The sequence below is a fragment of the Camellia sinensis genome, chromosome 13 (genome assembly GCF_055761805.1).
Source record: "Camellia sinensis isolate YWXY chromosome 13, ASM5576180v1, whole genome shotgun sequence".
Classification (NCBI taxonomy): Eukaryota; Viridiplantae; Streptophyta; class Magnoliopsida; order Ericales; family Theaceae; genus Camellia; species Camellia sinensis.
The window spans coordinates 2,965,954-2,993,449 of NC_138973.1; the positions used below are offsets into that span (position 1 = coordinate 2,965,954).

At 35.1% G+C, this 27,496-nt stretch overlaps 1 protein-coding gene and 1 pseudogene across 3 annotated transcripts; both read left to right on the forward strand.

Annotated features, from left to right (window-relative positions):
- The first annotated feature begins 7,007 nt into the window (after positions 1-7,007).
- LOC114267592 (trihelix transcription factor GT-3b) lies at positions 7,008-23,498 on the forward strand. Of its 3 annotated transcripts, XM_082901242.1 has the most exons (5): positions 7,134-7,251; positions 12,633-12,710; positions 13,294-13,348; positions 18,122-18,608; positions 22,507-23,498. In XM_082901242.1, exons 4-5 carry the CDS (start codon positions 18,243-18,245, stop codon positions 23,110-23,112), a joined length of 972 nt encoding a protein of 323 aa, XP_082757368.1. In that variant the 5' UTR covers positions 7,134-7,251; positions 12,633-12,710; positions 13,294-13,348; positions 18,122-18,242; the 3' UTR covers positions 23,113-23,498. The 3 variants fall into 3 exon arrangements, with proteins under 3 accessions (XP_028064442.2, XP_082757367.1, XP_082757368.1); XM_082901241.1 differs by lacking the exon at positions 13,294-13,348 and having other exon boundaries at positions 7,122-7,251; XM_028208641.2 differs by lacking the exons at positions 12,633-12,710; positions 13,294-13,348 and having other exon boundaries at positions 7,008-7,251.
- LOC114267632 (cytochrome P450 89A2-like) lies at positions 23,339-27,434 on the forward strand (annotated as a pseudogene).
- The last annotated feature ends 62 nt before the right edge of the window (positions 27,435-27,496 follow it).

Here is a 27,496-nt window from a genome sequence, read left to right on the forward strand (position 1 = left end):
TGGGGCATTGTGGAGTTAAGTTTTCATTTTACTTGAGCCTTACTTAACATTTACATTATGCAATGCAGCCAAGATGATATGGGACTTGCAAGAAATCAATGTTGATATATTTTAATTTATTAATAATCATTAGGACCCACAAAAATGCTATTGCTAAATTTTCATTTTATTAGGACTTTAAGGCCCTGTTTGTTTCATTGGATATAAAATTGAGGATATAATATAATGTGGGATTTAGTCAGGATATATAATTAGTAGGATATAGGTATTGGATAATATATCTCCCAATTCATGTTTGTTGACTTGATATGTATTATCCATGTTTGTTTTACAAAATATATTGTGGGATATAAACAAGTAATTTTCAAGATTGCCCTCATAATATATTTTAAATACCCATATTGGAACTAATGCAAATAAACAAATTAAAAATTCAGAACTAATGCAAATAAACAAATTAAAAATTCATATTATTTTTTATTGGAACAAATTAAAGATTCATATTAAATTCAATAATTTTTCCAAACAAAAAATAAATTATATTATATTAATGTCAACCTAATAATGATAAAAATATATATTATATGAAATTCAAAAATTATATTAAATTAAATTCAATAATATTATATTATATTAAATTCAAAATTTATATTAAATTATATTACATTATATTAAATTAAATTCAATAATTATATTATATTACTTCAAAAATTATATTATATTATATTAGATAGACAAGAGGGTAAATTGGACTTTTTAAATCATATCTCAACCTATGGGATATGATATAATGCAGGGGTGGTGGTATTGTATATCCTCCAATTTTGGGGGATATACAATCCCATAGTATATTGTATCCTCTTTAAAAAAAAATTGCAAACATGGGATATGTGGACCCCACAGTATATAATATCCAGTCCCACCCTTTATATCCTGGAATCAAACAGAGCCTAAGAGACTTACATGAGAATTTTAGTGGTTATTACGTTCGATAGAGTTAGTTTTAATGTGTTTGGTAGACTTGATTTTAATGTGGTTTTTATGTGAGAAATAAGTATTATCATTTAACAAAGGTAAATCATAAACAGACTAGAACAATCTAGTTCCAATACTGAGTATGGTAGTTCAAACAAAGAAACCAAAAGGCCAACTGAAATAGAATCCATAATGTTGTTTCTTTATTATCAACAGAAACAACTACATCTCTATACAAGTAAAAACAAAAATTATTTAACTGAAGCTCAAGATTATTTTTTCTTTCTATTTAACTGAAGCTCAAGATTAAGAAACATTTAACTGAAGCTCAAGATTATTTTTTCTTTCTATTTTTATTTACAAGATGCACATAATTTATTTTTAAGCAACTCAATGCCCAAACCGGCTTTTGAAACTTCACTTTGTTAAAATCTTTAGCCTATGATTCCTCTAAAAAGCATCATCTACGAAGCAAATAAATTTCCTTTCTATAATAAGTGGAAATGTTCACTTAACACATTCAGGAATTCTACAATCCTCCTTCTATTCCTCCTTTATAACCCGTATTCCATACAATTAGATCATGAACAGTAAAACATGTTGTTGGACTCCAAAGTCAACTTTTTCATTAATAGAGAACAAGAACAGCATTTTTATTGCCATGTCTTACAATAAATTATCAAACTCTTGGCATAGACTTAGTCCTACATCAAAACTAAATTTTCTCAAAAAGTCTTGAAAAAGATAGCAAAGATGTCACTATCTGGCAGGTAGCTAATTGTCTATAAGCTATTCGATAGATCAATATGCTAAGATAAATTTTAGGAGACAAACCTAGGATCCATAGTTACTTCGTTTGCTGGTCATACAATTGTACTTGGTTGAAAAGGGCTATGTTGTACTCTTTCTTCCCCATATGTGAAGACGGGCCATGTAGGAATCAGACAATTATGTTCTAACATGAAAATAGATACAACTATGGATTAAGATACGATACTGTCAACTGCTGCAATAGCGAGGGGTAGTCGATTCTTAAACTTTCAAACACATTTTTAAACATTTGGGTATTAAACCAACAAACCAGTCCTCAAAACCTCTCTATGATATTTTTACATACACTTGGTGAGCATAAATCAAAAAGATTAGTTTGATTACCAACACAGGAAAATAGACCAACCCTTTTTCACAAACATTGGCACATGAGGAATGAATGAATGACAGATTTCTCTTGCAACCCACTGAAAGTTGCATATATATATATATATATTCTTGATTTCATTAATTAAGCCGAAAGGGGGTCATAGGAAGGGAAATAGGGGGTTTTGCAGAGGGGTTTGGGAAGAGGGTTTCCCCTGGTGGTAAGGGAGTTGCAGAAAGGGGGAAAGGGAAAGAAGAGATAGATTGAAAAGGATATATCTATTACTTCAAAATAATTCACCACATCAATTTTTTTATAATTATTTCGGTAAAACTTTATTTTTAAACTACTAAAATACAACAACGGTTAAAATTAAATTATTTAGGCCCTTCCATTTTTAAACAAAAATTTGGGTCTTCTGTGAGACCAAGGTCGACAGACCCAAGAGAGAGAGAAAGAGAGAGAGAGAGAGAGAGAGAGAGAGAGAGACCGAGAGTAAGAGAAAACCTGGGAGGGTGCGGCGGTGGTCGTCGTGATTTGCGACGGCGGTGGCGGTGGCGAGCGGCAGTGGTCTGCGCTAAGGTGAGGTTGGGTGAGGTTTGGTGCTTACAGAATCTGTGTGTAAGAGAGAGCATCAGATGTGTAAAAATAAACAGGCGCCAACATTTATTCATTTCCCTCTATTTCATTCAACCTTTAGCGACAAAACTACTAATTTGTCCAAAAATAGTGACAAATGTTATTAACGGCGACCAAACCATTAGTCGCCAAAAGTGAATATTGGCCGACTAACTTCCTGGTAGCCAAAGACGAACAGTAAATGTCTGTTTTGGGTTGGAAACAAAATACATAAATAAGTAATAACGAATCGCGACTGAATATTTTAGTCGCTAATTATTTTTTAATCCCTCCAAAATTTGAAATCTCCCTCCAAATATTTTATTTTTTGCGACTAAAATATTCTTTTGTAGCTAAAGATAAAAAATAATATTTTTCTCTTCATTCGGCTACTAAACAATTTTAGTAGCTAAAATTAACTATACGACTACTAAAATATTCTTTTGTCGTTGAAAAAATACTTTTGGCGACCAAAAAAAAATTCCCAAAAGTGGTATTTTTTAGTCACCACTTGTGATATTTTTAGCAACTAATTTTTTTTTTTTAGTTGGCAATAATTAATATTCCCAACTAAAAAAAATTAGTAACTAATTATTTGACTTTTGCCCAACTAATATCATTTTTTAGTCACCAAAAGTGGTCGCCAAAAGTGCATTTTGTTGTAGTGGTTGAACTACAACAAAATAGGATTTTGGTACTAGATTTATGTTTTAGAAGGCAATACCAAGCTAGGAAGGATGGTGGGCATCGTAGGACGAGATGGTGGGACTTAAAAGGGGATAAACTAGAAATATATAAGAATCGAATGGATAAGAAAGGTACTTGGGACTTCGAAGGTGATACTAACACTATGGGGAATTCGATGGCCAATTGTATGAGGAGAATCTCAAGGGAAGTGCTTGGAGAGTCGAAAGGAACGGGACCCAGCTCTAGGGAAACTTGGTGGTGGAGGAAAGAGGTCCAAGCGGTAGTTAAGGCAAAAAAAGAGTGCTTTAAAAAGTGACAGAAGGATAGAACTAAGGAAAACCTTAAGAGCTATAGATTGGCTAATAAAGAGGTCAACAAAGTAGTGAGAGAGACTAAGTTGCAAGTTTATGATGACCTATACACTAGACTAGATAGTAAAGAGGGAGAGAAGAGGGTATACAAACTTGCTAAGATACGGGAGAGGAAAACAAGAGATTTTAATCAAGTAAAGTGAATCAAGAGTGAGGATTCTAAGGTATTGGTGAAGGATGATGAGATTAAGGAAAGATGGAAGAATTATTTTGAGAAACTGTTAAATGAGGAACATGGAAGTACGACAATAGGGGAAGAAATAATCAGTAATACGATAAACCAAGACTATAGGTTCTATCGCAGGATTAGGAATTTTGAAGTGGAGATTGCACTTAAGAAGATGAAATCAAATAAGGCTTTAGGACCTGATGATATCCCTATTGGAGCTTGGAAGTGATTGGGTAAAAAGGGAGTTGCTTGGTTGACTAGGTTGTTTAGCAAAATTTTGTTGACTTGGAACATGCCAGATGAGTGGAGGAAGAGTATTTTAGTGCCAATCTATAAGAATAAAGGTGATGTCCAGAACTGTAACAATTATAGAGGAATTAAGCTAATGTGTCATATAATGAAAGTATGGGAGAGGGTGATGGAACGCCGATTGCGAGACATAACAGAAGTGTCAGAGAATCAAATTGGGTTTATGCCTGGTAGGTCAACAATGGAAGCGATCTATCTTTTGAGGAGAGTAATAGAAAAGTATAAAGAAAAGAAAAGAGACATTCATATGGTGTTTATAGATCTTGAGAAAGCATATGACAGAGTGCCCCGAGATATAATATGGTGGGCGTTAGAGAAGAAAGAGGTGACAAAAGACTATATTGACGTGATTAGGGACATGTATGAAGGGGTGGCGACCACTATTAGATCGCCAGCTGGAGAAACAAATGAATTTCCTATCACTGTAGGGTTACACCAATGATCTACCTTAAGTCCTTATCTTTTTGCTTTAGTTATGGACGAGTTGACGATAAATATTCAGGATGACGTGCCATGGTATATGCTTTTTGCAGACGATATTGTGTTAGTGGATGAGACTAAAAAAGGAGTTAACACAAAGTTGGAGATTTGGAGAAAAGCTCTTGAATCTAAAGGATTTCGAATAAGCAGAACTAAGACAGAGTACATGGAGTGTAAATTTAATAACAATAATAATGAAAGCAGAGGAGAAGTGAAGATTGAGAACCAAGAACTGCCTAAGAGTGAACATTTTCGTTATTTAGGGTCGATTATCACAACAGCGGGAGAGATTGATGCAGATGTGGCCCATAGGATTAAGGCGGGATGGTGTAAGTGCAGAAGTGCGTCGGCGTATTGTGCGATAAACGAATACCCACTAGACTAAAAGGTAAGTTTTATAGAATGGCTATTAGACCAGCTATGTTGTATGGGACGGAGTGTTGGGCAACCAAGAAACAACATGTAGATAAGATGAGTGTGGCTGAGATGAGGATGCTAAGGTGGATGTGTGGTAAGACTAGACAGGACAAGATTAGGAACGAGTGTATTCGGGAATGGGTAGGAGTAGCACCGATAGAAGATAAGTTGAGAGAGAATCGTTTGAGATGGTTTGGTCATATTCAACGGAGACCAACAAATGCAGTAGTGAAGAGATGCGATGCTGTAACGGTAGATGGAAGTGTTAGGGGACGGGGTAGGCCTAGATTAACGTTAACTAGCGTTATAAATAGAGATATGAATCTACTTAATTTGACTAATGAAATGGCCTTTGATGGGACTTAAGGCTTGGTTTGGTTTGGTTGAACTATTTTCGATTTGACTGATTCGTTGGTTTAATAGTGATCTTAACAGTTTTATCAAAATATATTAATTTAGATTTGTTTGATTCGAAATAAACTAAAAATTGACCTAATTAAAGATTAAATGATTGATATTATTTGATTCGAAATAACTTTCCACCCAAACAATTATTAATGTTTATTTTATATAATCCCACATCGAAAAAAGAAGGAAAAAATGATTTATTTCAATTATGGAAAGTAAACATATGCTCATATTTAATTGTAGTCTTGTGCATATTTCAGTTGAAAATAGTTTACATTTTAAAATAAAATTAAATTAAAAAATTTTAATTAATTAATTTTTGTGTAATTTAGTTGGCATTTTGACCGATTTTAATGATTTTATCAATACGTGTTGTTTTATTTCTAAAAGGATATATTTAAGTTTTACGACAAACTTTAACATAAAATAAACTAAAACAAAAAAATTCATAAAATGAAATTTATTTTTATTTTCTTATAAATATATATTTTTTTAATTTATTTTTAATTATTTATTTAACTCATGCATTGCATAAGTTGATATGCTAGTTAGGCTATGTTGGGTATCATCTTTTTGGGCTAAAATAGTCGTACAAAAAAAAAAAAAAAAAAGAGCTCAATAAGAAAAAATATTACATCTAAATTATAATCATTTTATTTTTTCTCTCACAAAAGTCAAAAAAATCGAAAATTCTATTCCAAACGAGACTTTTTGACCTCAAATTAAAATAGTCAAAAAATTAAAAAGTCAACTCATATTTCAAACGAAGGCCTAAGACAATTTCCAACGGTGAATCAAATTCAGTATCAAATTTGAATTTGATGAAAAAAGTCGCTTTTTTGGCTCCAACGACCGATATCAAACTGAGAACGGAACAAAATTTTCATCAAATTGAGAATCTGCGGGAGCCTTCACCAATTCACTGTGCTGTAACGTTGTAAGTGGGGCCACGGTCAACCTGTTGGACGTCCGGCCAATCGACCGGTAAAAAGTTCAAACAGTTCAAATATTCAGATTCAAACAAATAAAAAAATATATATATATACATATATATATTTGTCTTACCAGTCGACCCTTGCCTTTGATGACAATCATTGGAGCAATCTATATCAAATTAAGAAAATAGTCTTTTTTTTACTCAGATTTAATGAAAAAAAAGTTAAGCATTAGAGATGTTTTAATATTACTCAAATAAATGTATTTATTTAAGATGCGAAACAAATTCTTAATTTAAGAAATTAAAAAATAAATCCAGTGGGGGGGGGACAATTGGGCTTTGAACAACAATAATTCGCGCCATTAAAAAAAATTTATTACTAACATTAATGAATTAGAAATGTCAAAAAAAAAAAAAAAAAAATTATCCACTGTAATGATGCTAATATCCACTGTCACATATTATTAAAACATCACTTTTACTACACTCAACCATTTGTAAACTTTGAAAAATGTGTACTAGCTTTCTTTAGCTTCGTACGTGCGGAAGGTCGCCGTTCTCACGTGCCAATCCACTTTGCTCTCATTGGATGTAGTGATGCCCCTTTAATACGAGCATCTCTCTTTCTCTCTCTCTCCCCCCTCGCAATCTCAAATCTGCATATAACGGAGGAGGTTTTGTAGTTTCTCACTTTACAGCTCTACTTTGATTCCTCTCAGCTCTGATCGCAGATCGAATCAAGGTCTGTGTTTCTTCTCTGATTCTATTTTTCTATTTCTTTTCAATTTTTTTTTACTCAACAAAAAATTAACTGAATAATCAAAGAAAATGTGCTCACAAATTCGATTACTGTTCTTTATTTTGTTCAATATTTATGGTCTCTCGTCTCGATTTAAACCATACATTACGTATTTTCGTCTTTAAATTTTGCATTCTAGTGTTTCCGAAGCTGTAGTATCTCCAACCCTGTAAATTTATGTAATGTTTATATGCTAATAATTGGGGCTTTTAGGTGCAGAATTTTGAGAAATATCAAAGCTTGAATGGAATTGGGCCGGTTAGTTGGGTGTTTTGTTTGTAATTGAGTTGAGGGTAGCTGAGACTCTTAATTGGGCTTGCAAGTGACTTGGAATTAACAAGTGAGTTGGGTGAAGGGATTCTAAGGTTGTTTTTTTGGATTCTAAGGTTGTTTTTTTGGAACTAGTCCAGACTTCTTTTATTTTATTTTCTGAGTCGATAGGCGAATTTATTTATTTATAAAGTTAAGTTGGATGTAAGGCAAAACAAAAGACAGGAATCTAAGTATGTAACACAAGGGATTTGTGATGAAAACTAAGAGTGCGACAGCTATGCAGTACAAGCGAGCCGAAGTCAGCGAATGGGTTGAATTGATGGTGAGCAGCAGGTGAAGGTAGATAATAAAGGATAAACAGCGTGTGAATCTGTTTCCGGAATTGTTTTATGGTGGCCCATAATTTAGCTACCATACTATTAGTCAAACCAATGCATTGTGCAAAACCCATAACCCAGTGGCTAGATTGATCTCTAAAGACGCCTGCTAGGCTGGCTGGACCTGGTGGCCCAAGAGCACAAAAATTAGTTTAAGAAAATCCAACCCTGGAGATGTCCATCTGAAAAGGATTTTACACCGAGAGGGCAGAGGTTTGGTAGTGAAGCCAAGAAAGAAGTATTCCATGGTTTGTTGGAGTATCATTTTAATGTGACGGTTGATAGACTTCGCCTAGTGCGAGAAAGCACTGAATTCAATCCTTAAAAGGAAGGACATTGTAGATTTTATGATCAACGGTGGATGAAGTCAATTCCATATATGTATAGATTGCGGCCATACACAATCACAAGGGCATGTATAGAACTTTCATCCGCTTGGTTACGTCGGTGGTAAAGAAATGATGGGGAGATCCAGTTTAACATGATCGCACAAATATATGTGTGTGCAATGCTATAGAAAGTAATTATTATTATTTTTTGGGGGAGGGGGGGTAGTGTTTGTGCCAAAGCTAAGCAGGATACCACAAATTTGATCAAGTAAGGTAGGTGACAGTGTGTGAGTGAAAATATCTAGTTTTCATATTCCTATAGTTCTAAGGTCTTTGATTTGGAGAGTTTCCCATGCAAAAGGCAGAGAGGCAATGAAAAGGTGGTGAAGGGGTCCTTGTGGGAGTCATTTGTCATACCAAAATGACTTGTATGAGTGAAAGCTGATTCTCTATTGGATGTCTATAAGAAGCGTATCACGGGCTTTGAGAATTTGCTTCTAGAGAGGACTGTGTGTGGTTTTGGGCTGGGCTACCCAGAAGGAAGAAAACCCTCTATCTATTTTGGGGGATGTAACAATGTTCCATTTAAAAATAAGTTGAAGCTCATCCCCTAACATGAGTAGAATGAGGCAAGAATATTTGATAGCGTAAGACAATCTTTGTGGTGGCACAACAAAAAAGTGGATATCATCCGCTAAAAATGAGTGCAAGTCACCTAATCCTCCTTTTGACACTTCAATAGGGTGAAGTTTGTGAGCTTCACAAGCAGAAGTAAGATCCAGTGAGAGCTGGTTGATCCATAAAATGAAAATATATGGTGATAAGGGTCCCCTTGTCTAACACCATATGTTGGAAGAAAAAAAAGAGTGGATGGCATACTATTCCAAAGAATAGAGAAAGAGACCGTAGAGACAAATAGCATCACAAGATTAGTAGAGTGCTTGGGAAGACCATGTTGGGCAAGTGTTCCATAAATGAGAGACTCAATCAACGGTTTTGAGCGTGAGATGCATTTTTCGAAATGAGCATCACATTTGTATTATTTAGTCCTTTGGAATTGAGCATGAGCAAAGATGTTGCAAATTGTAGAGCAAATAACATGATCAATGATTGGCTAACACCTTCGAAAGAATCCAAAGTGATAACCATTCGATGTTGCATCACACAATTCATAGAAGTGCATCAAAAGCTTTACAAAGTTCTCCGTTGAATTAAGTAATAAACTTTGTTTTATATAGACTACGGATATTTCCTTGACCTCTAAAAATCGATTTAAGACCAAATAAAACTTATAAATCATATTCAATACAATAAGGTACTAAAGTTTACTTTGTCCATAACTCCTTCCTTTTACAAACTTGGGGTGCCCCTTAGGTCCAAACCAACCCAAGTATTCTCACATAGAACTTATATACACATATAAGTTATCTTTAAGTTTCAATTTGGGACAACCATTTCAAGGAAACTCACATTTTACTTTTTTAATTGTCCATTCCACGAACCCAAAACCGACGTCAACTTCCCATTCACTCATAAATGGTTTTGACGAACCGTTTTCACCGTGTGACTTGCCATGCGGTAAGTAACACGTCACCTCTTTGAACCCACTCCAAAAGACGTGTGAGCTCCACTCAAATTTGGATTCAAAATAAACCTATAAAAAATCATAATTCTAACAATTCTTCACATGAATGGAATTTGACGGAGAGAAAATGCAACAACATGATCTTGTTACAAAGAGCCCAGAAATTAAAAATATTCTGCAAAGGATAGGTAGCTTTTGGTTTTGAACTTTCCCTTGTGAGACACTATTGAATTTACTAGCTAACCAGTGAACATGATATCTTGAGCTGTTCAGACATTTGTGTAAACCAAGACAATAGAACTCACACAGTATATTACCAAACATAGTTTAGTTCTCACTATTGTGTTCATTTTGGCGGGCCCTGAACAACTTGGTATTTCATGCGTGCTCTAGAGAGTTGTATCCCTTCACAAATCTTATAGAACCGGCCCAGTTCACACTCACATAGGTGATTCGTATGAAGAGTATCTTGCCATACTCCACTAGGTATTCCTAGATATAAGAATCATTAAAAGTATTACTTAAACCTAAAACGCTGCAGACATCACTATTTCATCATAGAAATGGGTACGAGTCTAACTCCCCAATGATCCTTTTGAGTTCTACACAACTCAGTTGTCCCTTTGAACCTAGATCTTGGGATCTCCAATCAACTAGGTTGGGTTGCTGTTGTGGTAACTCTTATTTAATAAGCTTAAGTCCCATTCCCCTCGATGAATTCTCAACTAACTCTCTTGCTAACCCTTTGGTTAGTGGATACACTATGTTGTCTTTAGATTTCACATATTCAATGGAAATAATTCCTTTAGAGAGTAGTTGTCTTACGGTGTTATGTCGACGATGAATGTGTCGTGACTTACCGTTATACATATGATTATGTGCTCTACCTATTGCTGATTGATTATTGCAATGTATGCATATAGAAGGTACTGGTTTTGGCCACATTAGAATATCTTCAAGGAAGTGGCAAAGCTATTCTACTTATTCCCAACTTTATCTAAAGCTATAAATTCTGATTCCATAGTAGACCTAGCAATGCAGGTTTGTTTGGAAGATTTCCAAAATATAGCTGCACCACCAAGAGTAAAGACATACCCACTGGTGGATTTTGAATCTCTAGTATCCGATATCCATTTTGCATCACAGTATCCTTCAAGTACTGTTAGATATCTAGTATAATTTAGCCCAATGTTATGAGTAAATCGGAGATATCTTAGAATCCTTATAGTTGCTTTCTAATATTCTACTCCTGGATTACTCGTATATCTATTTAATTTGCTTATTGCATAAGTTATATCAGGGCGAATGCAGTTCATCAAGTACATTAAGCTTCTAATAATTTGGGCATACTCTAATTGAGAAATACTTTCTTGTACATTTTTAGAAAAACAAATTAACATCCACAGGTGTTCTAGACAGATGATGATCATCTTTACTGAATTTGTGAAGTATTTTCTCAATGTAATGTGATTGTGACAAAGCATAACTTTCTGATATTTTGGTAATTTTCATACCAAGTATTACATCAGCAGTCCCTACCTATGTCTTTCGTGTCAAAATGTTTATTCAGCATTTTCTTGGTAATTTTAATCATATTATTATTACTACCTATGATGAGTATATCATTCACATAAAGACATACTATAACATAACCTATGTTTGTGTTTTTAATATCAATACATTTGTCACATTTATTAATTTTAAATCCATTTGACATTATTGCCTTGTCAAATTTTTCATGCCATTGTTTTGGTGCTTGTTTTAAACTATATAATAATTTAACCAATTTACACTCTTTTCTTTTCCTGGAACAAAAAATCTTTTTGATTGTTCCATATAAATTTTTTCATTTAAGTCGCCATTTAAGAAAGCGGTTTTTACATCCATTTGATGAATTTTTAGATTATACAAAGATGTAATGGCAATTAGTATTCTAATGGATGTTATTCTAGTAACTGGTGAGTATGTGTCAAAGTAATCAAGACTTTCTTTTTGTCTAAAACCTTTGACCATAACTCTTGCCTTGTATTTGTCAATTGATTCATCCGCTTTCATTTTTCTTTTGAAAATCCACTTGTAACCAAGAGGTTTACAACCTGGTGGCAAATCCACCAATTCCCAAGTGTGATTTTGCAAGATGGATTTAACTTCACTATTTACAGTCTCTTTTAAAAAAGGAGCTTCAGGACTGGACATAGCTTCTTTGAAAGTTAAAGGCTCATTTTTTAACAATAAAGTTAGAAAATCTAGACCAAAAGATTTTGAGGTTCTAGCACGTTTACTATGCTTAGGTTCCTTTTCATCATTTTGATCTTTCTCTTGCTCTTGTTCTTGTTTTTGTTCGTGATCATTACTAGTAATAACATCATAAGATCTTTTATAAATACTAGTCTTTTGTCCAGTTTTATTAGGAAACACATGTTCAAAGAATGACGCATTCTGAGATTCAATAATAGTATTTACATGCATTTCGAAATGTTCCAACTATTCTTGGCATAACTAATGAATATGCAATCAACAGTTTTAGGACCTATCTTAGTCTTTTTAGGACTAGGAATAGCCACTTTAGCCAAACACCCTCACACTTTTAAGTATTTTTAGGATGGTACTCTCCCATGCCACATTTCATAAGGTGTTTGATTCACTTTCTTTTAGGGTACTTTATTAATAATGTAATTAGCAGAAAGTATTGCTTCTCCCCATAAGTTCTGAGGTAATCCAGAACTTATTAATATTTTAAAATCTTATTTTTCTTTTCAGCAATTCCATTTTACTAAGGTGAGTAAGGATCGGTGGTTTGATGAATTATTCCATATTCTTTACAAAACTCACCAAAAGGTAACTCATATTCACCACCTCTATCACTTCTTAGTTTTTTAATTTTCTTACCAAGTTGATTTTCAACTTCATTCTTATATTGAAGAAAAGTTTCTAAAGTTTTATCCTTGGTTCGAATTAAATAAATATAATTATATCTAGTATAGTCATATATGAAAGTGATAAAATATTTTTTCTCACCTCTAGTTTGAATTGATTTAAAATCACAAATGTCACCATGAATTAATTCAAGTGGTTCCGTACTTCTTTCTAGTGTATGAAAAGGAGTTTTGGTTAATTTTGCCTTTAACACAAATATCACATTTATGATTTGGATCAATTTAAATTTAGGTAAACATTTCATATTAATTAATTTATGCAAAGATTCATAATTAACATGTTCTCATTTGCTATGTCGCAAATTTGAAGACTTAAGCAAGTGAGAAGAAGATGTATTTTTATTAATAATAAAGGATACAGCAGTCATTGCATTCATTTTGAAAAGGCTATCAGACATGTAGCATTTTCCTACATAAATCCCATTTTTAGTAAGTATAAATTTATCACTCTCAAACACTAGCTTAAGCACATTTTTACTCAACAGAGATCTGGAGACTAGAGTCTTGCGGATGTTTGGCACATGCAGCACATTGTTGAGCGTGAGTTTCTTTTCAGATGTCATCTTCAGAATAATCTTTCTTTGTCCTTCGACTTTAGAAGTCGAAGAGTTGCCCATGAATAGTTGTTCGCTGTTGTCCATCACAGAAATAGGATGTGAACATCTTTTTGTCGGCATAGATGTGGCGAGTAGCACCAGTGTCCACCTACCATTCTTTAGGATTTTCGACAAGGTTTCCCTCGGAAACAGCTGTAGAAAGATTTATGTTTTCTACACCATTGGAAATTTTGTCTACCTCGGTCATATTGGCTTGAGTAGGCTTCTTGATCTTCCTTTGCCTTTACGCTTGCTATGGTAATCTTTGGCCCAATGTCTCTCTTTTTGACAGATGTAACATTTGCCATTAAACTTGTACTTCTTAGTTTCCCCTCATTTAGAGCCTCGTGAGAAACTTTCTCCAGAAAACTTTCGTTTCTTAGCTTTTGGTACATGTTCCACTACATTTGCCTCAACTCTATTGGATGCTTACCAGTCCGTTTCTTAGAATTGCGGTTGTCCTTCTAAATCTTCAAACGCACAATCAATTTCTCCAATGTCATTTCTTTGCGCTTGTGTTTGAGGTAGTTCTTGAATTCTTTCCAGCCTTGTGGTAATTTTTCAATTAAGGTAGCAACTTGGAAGGATTCACTAATAGACATGCCTTCTGCATGAATGCCATGCAGAATAAGTTGAAGATTTTGAACTTGACTGATCACAGTTTTTGAATCAATCATCACAAAATCCAGAAATTTGCCAACCACAAATTTCTTTAAGCTAGCATTTTTTGTTTTGTACTTGTTCTCCAAAGACTCCCAAAGTTCTTTTGCCGTCTTGATAGGGTTGTAGACGTTGTACAATGTGTTATTAAGTCCGTTCAAGATGTAGTTTCGGCGAAGGAAATCAACATGCTTTCAAGCATCGACTGCAGCAACCACTTGTCAGTCGATTTCATCTTCTTTTAGAGTAAGAGCATTTTCACGGAGAAAATGAGCCAGGTTCAGAGTAGTAAGATAGAACAGTATTTTCTGCTGCTATCTTTTAAAATCAGTTTCTAAGAATTTCTCTAACTTTTCACCGTAATTGACTAGCACAGTCACAACAGAAGGAGAGGTTAGAGCAATTGCAATCACCATATCAGTATTGGTTTGAACATCAGTCTGACTAGTTTCAGTGTCCATGAATTCTAAATTATAAACACAGAATTTAATTTTGTAAAAGTAAAAGAAACAAAAAATTGAAACTTTTATTTTCAATTAATTTGAAAATAAAATTCTATTTAAACAAATTAATTCCTCAAAGAAAAATATTTCTATAACACTTAAAAAATTAAAATATTGAAAACATAATTTTAATTAATGAAAATTCAGAAATTATTTATGACAACTAAAATTAATTTTTGACCAACTTCACAAATGAATATTCTGAAATTGTTAATGACTACCAGTATATTACTACTAGTTGTCAAAGAAAATAAACAGTATATTACTACTATTTGTATTTTACAACCAGAATATTATTTTGTGTAAGCATAGAAAATAATTTATGTAAGAAGAAGAAAGAAAGATAAGGAAACAAACAAAAAATTGTGTATAAACAGAATAATTTGACTCTATCTTAAGATTGTTGGAACAATCTTCTGTGTATAACAAAATAATGTGAAACAAATCAAACAAATAAAAATTAATTACTTACGAAATTTATTTACTGAAATGAATAAGTACAAAAATTGATCAAGTCAAGTGTGTGACACTGTCCTTGAGACAAATTCGTCCCACTCTGGTGCTTATGGATAAATGACGTCTATCTCCTAGGATACAATGATTTACACAGATTGTAGTAGCACTCCAAACAATATGTACGGCGAACTAGAACCTGTGTTCTATACTCAGAAATTTCTCTAAAAACTAGTATGAAGAATAATACAAAAAGAGCAAAATTGGGAAGAGAAATGAATTTTTTGGATGAAAAAATCTGCTGGAATGAATCTGGATTTATAGGCAAATTGGTGACTATTGGACAGATCCGAACAGGTGCAAAAATCTGTTTGAAACCAGGTTGATCTATTGAAAACTGTTGGGCAATTTTAAATCTGTCTGGGAAGAATAAAATCTGTCTAGGTGCAATATGTTAAAACAGGTTGAAAAACAGTCTAAATCTGCTTGGATTGGTTTGGAAAGGACACTGGTTGGGAGCAAAAAATTTGAATTCAATTTTTCCTGCAAGATTTTTTTGGAGAAATTCAAATAAACTTTGTCCAAAAAATTAAAGTTAGGACCTAACCCACAACCCGTACTCGGCCTGGCCCAACCCAGCTCAGACGAACGACGGCGGAGCGCACGCGCGCATGTGGTGGTTTGGGCCAAAGCTTACTTTGTCCATAACTCCTCCCTTTTACAAACTTGGGGTGCCCCTTGGGGCCCAACCAAAGTATTCTCACTTAGAACTTATATACACACATAAGTACTCTTTAAATTTCAATGTGAGACGACCATTTCAAGGAAACCCACATTTTACTTCTTTAATTGTCCATTCCATGAACCCGAAAACGTCAACTTCCCATTCACTCATAAATGGTTTTGACGAACCATCTTCACCGTGTGACTTGCTATGCAGTAAGGAATACGTCACTTCTTTGGACCCACCCCAAAAGACATGTGGGCCCCACTTAAATTTGGGCTCAAAGTTGGCCCAAAATAAGCCTATAAAAAACGATAATTCCAACACTCTGCCTCTTTCTCTCATTCTCGCAGAAATGTGACAGTCGCGGTGATGGTGGATTGCAATGGTGGGGACGCAGATATGAAAGTGTTGCAGAAGGGGGTAGTTGCAGCAGTTCTCCGTCACCCCCATCTCCTCTTGTCGTTGCCCTCCTACTCCTTTTTCTCTCATCCAAAAACCCAATCCTAGGTTTTATCTATTTCTGTCTCTCTTTCTCTCGCTCTAACAGTGGATTGTGGTGGTGGATAAGCAAATCTGAAAGTATTGCAGAATAGGGTGGTTGAGGCAATGGTGATGGTCATGGCAGTAGAACGACAGAGGAAGTGGTGGCTGTAGCAATGAGGGTTGCGAAGGTGGTTGAGACAATAGTGATCGCGATGGTTGAACGGTTGTGAAGGTGGTGACATTGGCTGCCGGAGATAGAGCAATTGTTAAAAGTGGTGGTTAGAAGACTAAGGGTTTGAAATGTTGGGATGAAAGAGATGAGAGCACGTTTGGCATTATGAGAAGTGTAAAGAGAGGAATTTTTGGGTGTGGTGCAACAAGAAAATGGGTGTAAGGAGTTTATTTGGTGATACAAGTAGAATCACTCAACATTTTACCTTTGACCTAAAAAAAAAAAAAAGATTTTTGTTTTGACTTATTTATCTGATTTTTTTTAAGTAAAAAAAAAAAATACTAGATTAAACTGGTTTATTAAATGCTAAAAAAAGAAATTTTTATAATTTATTAAATTCTTTAAATTTTTTAGTATACTTTTTTATTTCTAATAATTTTTATAGTTTGTAAAAAAATTCAAATTAAAAAAGAAGCACCAAAAAAAGGAGGGTAAAAACCCCACCTAAAATTTTTAATAACAAAAAACAATGACCATTTGCCAAATGAATCAACTTAAGTAAAATAAATTTTTTAAAAAAAAAAAACAAAAAATATAACTATTGAAAATTCATTTGTCAAATCAATCCTTAAATTATATGTTTAAACTTTTAAAAAGGAGATTAATAATTAAAAGTTCATATAGAATTAAGGATTACATATATTTTAAGATTAGTCAAAGACAAAATTTTAGTCACTCTATATGGTAGTAGTTCTTATACTTTACCTATTGTCTCTTTTTAGTTTTCGTAATTTTAATTGACTCAATTTTCATGATAAATTTTATTTTTTGTATCAACTTATTCCAATAAATTACTTTCGTTAGGAATTTTGTCATAAAAATGCATGCAAATGCCATATGACTACTTTCAAGTGTAAAACATACTTTAGTCATTACCCCTTTTATCTCTATTCTCTATGCAACAAACAATTTGTCTACAACAAACAATCACGCATCGCATACAACTCTACTATCTCCACCATTATCACCTTTGTACCCCTTCGCCACCAATTACCTCCCACATTTCCACCACACTAACAGCCCGTTACCACTAAAAGAATACCACCACAATCATTAAAATAAAAAAAAACAAAACATTTTCAACAAAATCATATTACAAGTCACCAGCAAATTAAAATCCTTCAAAAATTAAGATTGTTGGAAAATGAAAAGCAACTACTATGGCATCACTAGTGTAATTGCTGTCAAAGGCTCTATTGGTGAGAGACTTGGTTCCCCTATCCGCAGTCCATTTTTCATCATCCATATCACAGTCCCAAGTTATCCCAAAATTTTGAGTATGATAATTATTTTGTATATATAGGATGAAAAGATTATATGTATTAGGAATTTAATTAATGCAAAACTTCCAACACTAATATGAAAAATTACCTATAAGCAAGACCATACTAGGCCATACTTGAGCTTGAATCAAGCCATGAGTGGATACCTGGTCCAATTCACTCATGAGCCATGGACTTTTTAATGAGGCTACTAGCACCCACAACCCATATCCTACACCAATGAGAATGTCTGTAGTGAAGAAAATGTGACACTACACTAAAACCAATTTTTCTACATTTCCCGCAAACATATAAGTACCTTTTTCTTTTTCTTTTTCTTTTTTTCTTTTTTTTTTTTCCAAACATTTTTGTCAGCCATTTATTCTCTCTCTTCCAGGAGAAGGAAAGACAAAGGAAGCCCCACCCCACAGTCTGGAGTCCTCTCCTCTGACCAAAACGCCCGAACGAACCCTAATAATAAATAAAAGGAAACAAATCAATCTCCCAAATTCAATAAAATGATGCATGGAGGTGGCGGTGGCGGTGGCGATGGCGGCGGCGGAGGGAGGGAGAACGAAGGTCTAGGTCGGCTAACTCAGATGATGATGCCCCTTCCTCTCCAACTCAATCAGGCGGCGATCTCTGCCTTAGCCGGCGGAGACGATGACGAATTCCCGAGGAAGGACGAGAGAGTGCCACAGTGGAGCCACCAGGAGACTCGAGACTTCATCGCCATTCGTGCCGAGCTCGAGAGAGACTTTACTGTTGCTAAGCGGAACAAGACTCTTTGGGAGGTTGTCTCCTCCAGAATGAGGGAGTTAGGGTATCGGAGAAGCTCTGATCAGTGTAAATGCAAGTGGAAAAACCTCGTCAACAAATACAAGGTATATACATTTATAACGCACCAAGTTTTATTTTTATTAATAGCCCTTAATTCTGTATCTAGAGATGCTATTTTTGATATTTGTCGGATTTTCATGAGAATCGAAGTCTCAGTGCTGTTTTCTTCAAATTCATGATTCACTAGAAATGAATTGTCAGTATTGCACAATTCTTTTCTCATACAAGGTTTATAAATTGATTCTGTCGGCGGTGCAGTTATGGGGAGTCTGCTGCTGCTACATTGCTGGTGCCGGGAGAAAAATGTGTTTTTTTTTCTTCTTTTTTTTCTTGTGCATACCTTTGTAAAAATTGTTTATGCTCATTGATCATTATTTATGTCTAAATTTAGGTTGGTTACAGAATCGGGTCCTAGCATGCGGTGCTTGTAAAAGATTGTTTACCCCCAATCAATGTATTTGTAGAACCAATGGTTGTGAAAAAAACAGCCATAACAATCACAGCAACAGTATAAGTAGGCCCCAACCAATCATTCGCTAGCCATGGTTTTTGCGGGTTGTTCTTACACACGTACATCATAATGCAACTTTTCACTAGCACGTGAATTTATAAAGGTCGCACAAAATTTATGCTAAAAAAAGAGAAGATAATTTCTGCATTATTTTGTTGAAAGAGTTTTTTGGGTGAGGATCATCTACAATTCTTGGATCTTGCGTTGGTGGTTATTGGCCAAGAAATAAGTTGAAAAAAATGCAAGTTCATTTTAAACTCTTCTAGAATCAAATGATTAAAGCTACTTATAAATTAGACTTTGTGTGTGATGGTTTTGCTTTAATATTTCCAAAGTTCTAGACGATAATGCTATTAGTAATTCATATTCTTTCTAAGTTACAATTAAATTGTATTTTTTCCATGCAAATCATTTTACAAGATCGTGCAATTATAGTCTAGAATGATGGATTGCATTTGCAAAGAAGACCTATAGTGATCGATGAACCTTATGGACTTTGCTTCTATTTGAAGAACAAAATGAATTTAAGGAAATATGTTTGCATTTACTTTATTGCATCTTAGAGCATTTGATGTACCATGTCCCCTTCTTGTTCCAAGTACTGAACTCATTGATACAAGAATCCTTTGTTGATAAAAATTGACAATCTTAGAAGGAACATGTTTTATTTTCTTCATCAAATTTCTTAATTGATAGAAATTGACTCTTATTGATATGAGAATCCATCAAGGATAGTATGTGCTATAATCATTAAAGACGAGTGAAGCTCTTCCAGCTACACACACCAGCACATGCATATATGCACACACATGTGCCCTCCAAATAGTTTTGGAAAATGAACTTTTATTGTTCTTTTCGATTTCTTTAAATAAATGAGATTTGAGTGTCATATTCAATGGTATGTTTGAGTATTTGGTTTCTCATCTAATAAATGTTTTGGCTTATTATCCAAGTTCTTTGAGATTTGTTTTATGACACAGTACAAAACAATTTTGATTTGATACATGATACAGTAGGATACCATTTGACTCCTCTTTGTGTCTGTAACTAGAAAGAACTTTGTCCAAGGTCCGAAGTAGTTTAATTTGAGTTATTGTGCATATATTAAGGTTTTCTCTATAGGGAACTACTAACGATTGCCCATTGGATTGTAGTTAGGGCTGTTTTGGGAACACTCTAAAATAGCCAAAAAGTCACTACAAAAAAGTCGACTCTTTGCTCTACTTTTTCGCATGTCTTTTCGTAAAAAGTCAAAAAGCCAATTAAAATAGCTACTTCCCAAATCAGCCCTTAATAGTGGTATGTGTGTAAAAAGTGTATTCACATATGTGAAAGTGTATAGAAATATGTAGAAGTGTATGGGAATTAGGGGCGGGAATCCCTGACTTGACATGATAACACAATTTGAACTGTTCACGAAGTTAGCTGGTGAGGGTTGACCATTTTCTGACACGAACATGTAAATGACATTGCCCTCTAACACCAATATTAAACGGGTCGTGTTCGGGTTGAACCCATGTAGCCCAAAGTGGACACACTTGATTTGTTTAAAATTACGGTTCAACTCATTAACACGAATCCAACCCCAACCCATCCATGACATGTGGATGTGTATATATATAAATATTTTATCGAAAGTGATCTTGGCCATTCATTTTGTATTCAATAAAACTAATCTCCACCATTCATGTAAGTATAAAAGCTAAAGACATGGAATGGATGGAACCCTAGAACTGCCGACTCAAGAGAACTCGTTTCGCTGTAGAAGGTTAGAAATCATAGCTTGATTGACTTAAGAACTTCTTCGATCGGTAAGCTTCTTTGTCCAAACGACCGCTGATCCGTAAGCTCATTCCTTTTATGGTTTTTGGAACTTCTTTTTTGTAGAAATTGTAGCCCATTTATTCTTCGTTTCAGATTTTCTTCTTCGTTTTGTTTGATAAGTTTCTTTGTTTTAGATCTATAGAAACCCTAGCCCTTTTGTTTCAGATCGTTTTTCTCATTTAATTTGTTTTGGTGCTGTAGATCGATCTTTAGAGTGGGGTTGATTTGATTCTCTATTATCATAATCTTACGATTCACGATTTGATTTACAATTTATGCAAAATCGATACGAAGCTATGGGTGAATTTCTTTTGGAAGTGAATTTAAGGTGAATCACATGATTTACAATTGATTTATGATTTGATTCACTTTTTACGATTCATGCAATTCTTGAAACTATTGTGTCCGACATATTTTGATTATCTTTTTCGCCTCTTTTTAGTGAAAATGACATTATACAACTTCTAATAATGTTTAGTATGAAAATAGGTAATATATATACATGATTTTTTGTTATTTTGATAATTGAGAAGTTTTTAATAGGATCCAATTAGATTTAGTCAGACCAATATTTTTCATTTTTTTCTTTAAAAAAATCATAAAATATCTTCTAAGATATTTAAGGTTAAAGTAATTTGCACCATGAATTATCTACTGCTATTTTATTGAAATAAATATGGTTCAATAAATATTTCAATTAATTCTTTCTTACTATTGAGTCATTGTTACTTGAAAAGGTATGTAATGTATGCTTATAGTCCATATATTAACATTGTTGTTAAGTTATTGTTACTTGGAAATTGATAGTTTGTCCTTGTTTACTTTCTTTATTAAAAAGGGTTGATAAGAAATATCGAAAAAAAAAGGAAAAGGTAGATGATGATCTTACATGGGAACTTGGGTTAAGAATCTATTAGATCACGTGCTTATCATTCAAAACAATATTTCATTGATTTAAGTTTAAATATTTCATGTTTATGTGATCTATTTAACATTTAAGTGTATAGATATATATTTTTCTTAGTAGTTAAGAAAAAGTGACTGAATCTTTACAATTAATAATTCGATTTGATTCGCTATTCGGTACTAGGCCATTTTGATTCACAACTCGAATTCCGATTTGACAACTATAATACTTCCAATCTAGCTAACTCTCAACTATGATTTGTCTATCTGATAGTTATGCATATGCATGTGTTTATATTTGTGCATCTACCACAGGTTACGGTTTTTTTTTTTGTTTGTTTTTTGAATGTTTGGGTCTCAAAATACAGTAGCTAATCAAAGTTTGTCTCGTGTTGTGTCGTGCGAGTTAAACATGTTAATGAATTAATCGTCTCAATTTTGTCATTCACGGGTTAACACAGTTATTGGCAGGTCATGTTAGTGTTTAAACAGGTTGTGTTCGTGTTGAGGATTTTTTTGACACGATTCAAACACAACATGACACGACATGTGTGAATGTGTATTGATATTCTAAAATTGTTTTAGAATATATTAGAGAAGATTTATTTTCCCTCATTTTCAAGTTATTTATTGTAAGTTTTAGTTTTAGTAACTTTGTTAAGCTATAAGATCATGGATTTGAAGTTCGCTGATTATTTCAGGGGAAGGAGACAGGTGATCCAGATAACGGCCGGCAGTGCCCATTTTTTGAGGAATTGCATGCAGTATTTACAGAAAGAGAGAAAGACATGCAGCGAACGCTCCTTGAATCCGAATCTGGTGCTTCACATGCAAAGAAGAGGGTTAAACGAATTGGTGGAGATCCTTCCTCTGAAGAATTGTCAGATTATGAATATGAGGATGAAGTAGAAAGTGGCAATCCTCGAAAAAAGAAGGGTGAGATAGAGAAGCGGTTGCGGACAGCTGGATCGGACAAGGCTTCAAGACAACCTAATATGGGTAATACTAATAATAGTGGTAATAATCTTAGCAGTATTCAGGAAATGCTTCAGGAATTTTTGCAGCAACAACAGAGGATCGAGATGTTGTGGAGGGAGTCAATAGAGAGGCATAACTATGAGAGGCAGATGTTTGAGCAGGAGTGGCGGCAATCAATGGAGAAGCTTGAAAGAGAGAGGCTGATGGCTGAACAGGCTTGGAGGGAGAGGGAAGAACAAAGGAGGATAAGAGAAGAAAGCCGGGCAGAGAAGAGGGATGCTGTCTTGACAATGCTCTTGAACAAACTTATCAATGAAAATAATCATTGAGGGTAGATTAACTGAGACTGTCACTCAACCAATCTCTTCAGAGTTCGGACTTCGGTGGTATCTTTTGAATGGTGGTTTGTTGATACTAGAAGTGAATGCAGGAGAAATGAAAAAATTTGAAGTATAGAACATTGAACAAATAGATAGCGCGATTATTATAACTTGGTATACAAATTGGACTTGTTTTTGTTATTTTGATTTCTATAGAATTTTTTTTTTTTAGATCATGAGAAGCAGCAATTTCAGTTTGTGGGAGTTGCCCACCTGCAAGAATTGTATGGTGTTCGAGATTTTCAGGTTTCATTCTTACATTTCTTGTACATGTTCATAATTGAGATTGAGATCTATGTTCTGTTCTTCTAATATATAATTTTCCTTCTTTTCAATTTATTGGCACATGCTTTCTTTTCTTGCTGAAGTGATGTTTTTTTAGTTGCTGAAGTGATGTTTTAAATTGATGGAAAGTTATATACATATTATTTGTAATACTTTGATCTAATGGAATTTAATTTTGGATGAGGGAGGGGGGATAGGAGAACGAAATCCCGAGACATGAGTCTAATTGCTGAGCTTGGCTAACTGTTAAGGGTTTGGTGCTTTTCTGCACTGATGGCCCTTGTTTTTGTGGCATCCAATATAGGCTTTGTTTGGTGTAATTTATTGAAATTATTGAAATTGTTTACATGGTTTTTTTTTTTTTTTTTTTTGTTGGCACATAAAGAGAAGAATGACGCTCTTCCATCCTACCTCGTCTGTGGCAAGGCTTGAAACTCCCAACCCCTGATAAGTGAGGGTTGGGAAAATGCCATACAAGATGATTATATGAAAGTTAGGGATGGAGTGCTTTTAAATTTTGTTTTCTTTTTATCAATTTGAGAAATTTTGGATCAAACAAGCCATACATGTGTGTAGTAAAACAGGCCATTCACATGTGTGTAGTAAAACAGGCCATTCGTGTACTTCTGGCACTTTATTTTTTCTCTTGCCTAGTCTATGTAGGGGTGCATCTGTCTAGTGTTCTTTTGTTTTAGGAAACCCTCAAAATGTGTATGCACTCCTATTATGTAGAAGGGTGTGTGCTAAAGAGGTTTCCCTATTTGTTTAATAGGTTGTTTATTTGCAATGTTGTTATGACAAATCACATAGTAAATCATAACAATTTTTTTATTTTTCTTTTTCTTTTTCTTTTTTTTTTTTTTTTTTAAAGATTCAAAGGCTAGAAGTGAGGTGGCGTATATTGTAGAATTTTTTTACAAAATTTACGGGATTGCTGAATCAAATCAATATTGTCAATTTATAAGGTTAGATATTGATAGAATAAAGTCTCATCCCGCTTAACCTTTTTACTTGCTTTTAAGATATAATAGATAGAGCACATTGTATCGTTTTTCGAGTGCAAAATGAATAAATTAATGGATTTAAAGTGTCATTAAGGAGACAAAGCATTAAAGGTGATTAATTTGAAGAGGAAAGAAACCATATGCATTTATATATGCAAATTAAAGAACCTTCATATGCTACTTCCAAATACAAGGACTCTCATATTTATTTGGTAACTTTGTGCTTGATGTGTTATTTTTTTGAGGAGAATAGAGCATGACAATAAGACTCGATAAGAAAACTTTATCCACTAGGTCAACCTTTAGTCGTTTGTTATCTGTTTAATTTGAGATGGAATTTTGGTTCATACTCTTTGCATCTCTGTCTTTCTCTGCATTCCCTCCGAAGTCTTTTACACACTAAAAAACTTTCACCAGGCCCTCCTACCATACCCTTCTTAGGTAACATGCTACGGCTTCTCAAATCCTCCCAAGATTTCTCCAACTTGGAACCCAGCCTCCGCCGGCTACGCACCAAACATGGCCCCATTCTAACCCTCCATATCGGTTCATGGCCTTCCGTCTTCATAACTACCCGTGAAGTTGCCCACCGAGCCCTAGTCCAAAATGCCACTATCTTCGCCAACCGCCCACAAGCTATCGAAACTGTAAGAGGAGCTAATTTAAGCCCACTAAAATATTTAGGCCCAATAGCCCAAGATTAGTGGGCCCGAATTTATCGCAAGTCCAAGATTGGTGGGCTTGGATTTATCGCCGTCAAACGGGCTGAATGGCTCTAAGCCTCGAAAGGGTTCGGATCCACGAACCTAGAGACTTACTCAAGCCCGGACTCGAAAGGGTTCAGATCCACGACCCTAGAGACTTACTCGGGCCCGGACTCGAAAGGGTATTAAGCAAGCCTAGAGATCCGAGGCACTCGGACTCGAAAGGGTTCGGATCCACGAACCTAGAGGTCCGAAATACTTGGCTTCGAACGGATTCAGACGCAATCTAGAAGTCGCTCCGTTAATGAGTCCCAGAACACTTACGGGCTCGGAGCTTTCCGGGATCTACGCACCAGAACCATGGGCGTAATGGAGTTCGAACAAAGGACCCGGTCCCGAGGACGGTGAGTGGAGACAAATTCACTCTTCGGTTAAACTAGCCTATACCCGGGTCGAGGTGGCACGACCCCGGGGGGTCCATGAGACTCGGCAATATTTTTGCGGCAGGACGTCCTCTGGGACTACCCCTGACCCTTTGGGATAATTGGGGATCATTGGTTAGGTGTGGCTAAGAAGAAGGGTTCGCCGAGGGAGTGATCTCCTCTTCGGGGTTTTCTCATCCTCAGAGAAGTCACCTCCTCGGACAAGGTGGTTAGAGAGAATATCCCCCATGTGCCTTGCACATGGGCTCCATCCTACATCATGAGGTGCCTATAAATAGCACCCACCCATAGCTTTACAAGGGATGGATTTTGGAGATTTTTAACTCTTGGGAAAGAACTAATTTCCCTTCTCCATTATCAACCTTGAGAGTGAAAGTGGGAGATCCTTGGAAGAGCCTTGCCATTATTCTATTCTCTAGCCATTTTGCCTTCTTCTTCACCCAATCTCTTATCTCCATCATCTCCTTTGTTGTTGTGTTCCTAAGTTGAGATTATTGAAGAATCTAAGCCTCTCACTATATTCTAGAGAATTCGAAGTTGTTCTTCAAGGATCTTCGAAGATCTTCGAATTTTCTAACTCTTTTCTTGAACCCTTTCCTACAGAAACCACCAAAGTTATCTTTAGCAACCACCACACTGTTAGTTCTGCGGCCTACGGATCATTGTGGAAGGTTCTTCGCCAAAACCTTGCATCTGTCTTTCATCCTTCTCGGTTAAATGTATACTCTGGTGGTCATAAATGGGCATACAACGTATTAAAAAAAGAACTACTAGACATAGTTGAACAACCAGAATCAAGAAACAAGGCTATCCTTGTTCAAGATCATTTTCAACATGTTGTGTTCTATTTACTTGCCTACATGTGTTTTGGAGATAAACTAGAAGAGAAGGTGATAAAAGACATAGAGGCGGTGCAACGACTGGTCCTTGCCAATTTCATAAGATTCAATGTGCTCAACTTCATGCCAAGGTTGGGAAAGATTGTGTTTCAAAAGCTTTGGAAAGAACTCTTGGAGATTCGAAAGAAGCAAGAAGACGTCCTCATTCCACTCGTAAGACAACGTCGAAAGAAAATAAACAATACAAAAGGGGGAGATGAAGGTGAATCCATTGTCTCCTACGTCAATACCCTTTGTGATCTCCAACTTCCCCAAGAAAACAATGCTGAAACAGAGCTCTCTGAAGGCGAGATGCTGAGTTTGTGTTAGGAGTATATCAATGGCGGTACTAATACATCCACCACCACATTACAATGGGTTATGGCTAACTTAGTGAAGCACCAAGAAATTCAAGAAAAGCTATATAGAGAAATCAATGCAGTGGTGAAAAGAGGAGAGGAGATCAAAGAACAAGACTTGGAAAAAATGCCATATTTAGAGGCCATATTGTTGGAGACTTTAAGAAGACATCCACCCGAGCACTTCATATTGCCACGTGCCGTGACAGAGAACACTGTGATGGAAGGCTACGATATACCGATGAATGCCATGGTGAATTTCACAGTGGTAGAGATGGGTTGGGACCCAAATGTGTGGGAAGATCCAATGAAGTTTAGACCAGAGAGGTTTATGAGTGAGGAAGGAGGAGAGGAGAAGATGGTGTTTGACATAAAAGGAGCTACAGAGATCAAGATGATGCCTTTTGGTGCAGGAAGGAGGGTTTGCCCTGCAATTACATTGGCATTGCTTCATCAAAAGTATTTTGTGGCTAATTTGGTGAGGGATTTCAAGTGGACAAGTGAGGGTGGTGAAGAAGTTGACTTGAGTGAGAAACAAGACTTCACCATGGTCATGAAAAATCCACTCCAAGTACACATCACCATAAGGATGAATTAAAGAATATTGCTACGGACTCATAATTTGTGCGCTGAAACACACATTAATTCTTTTTAGATATA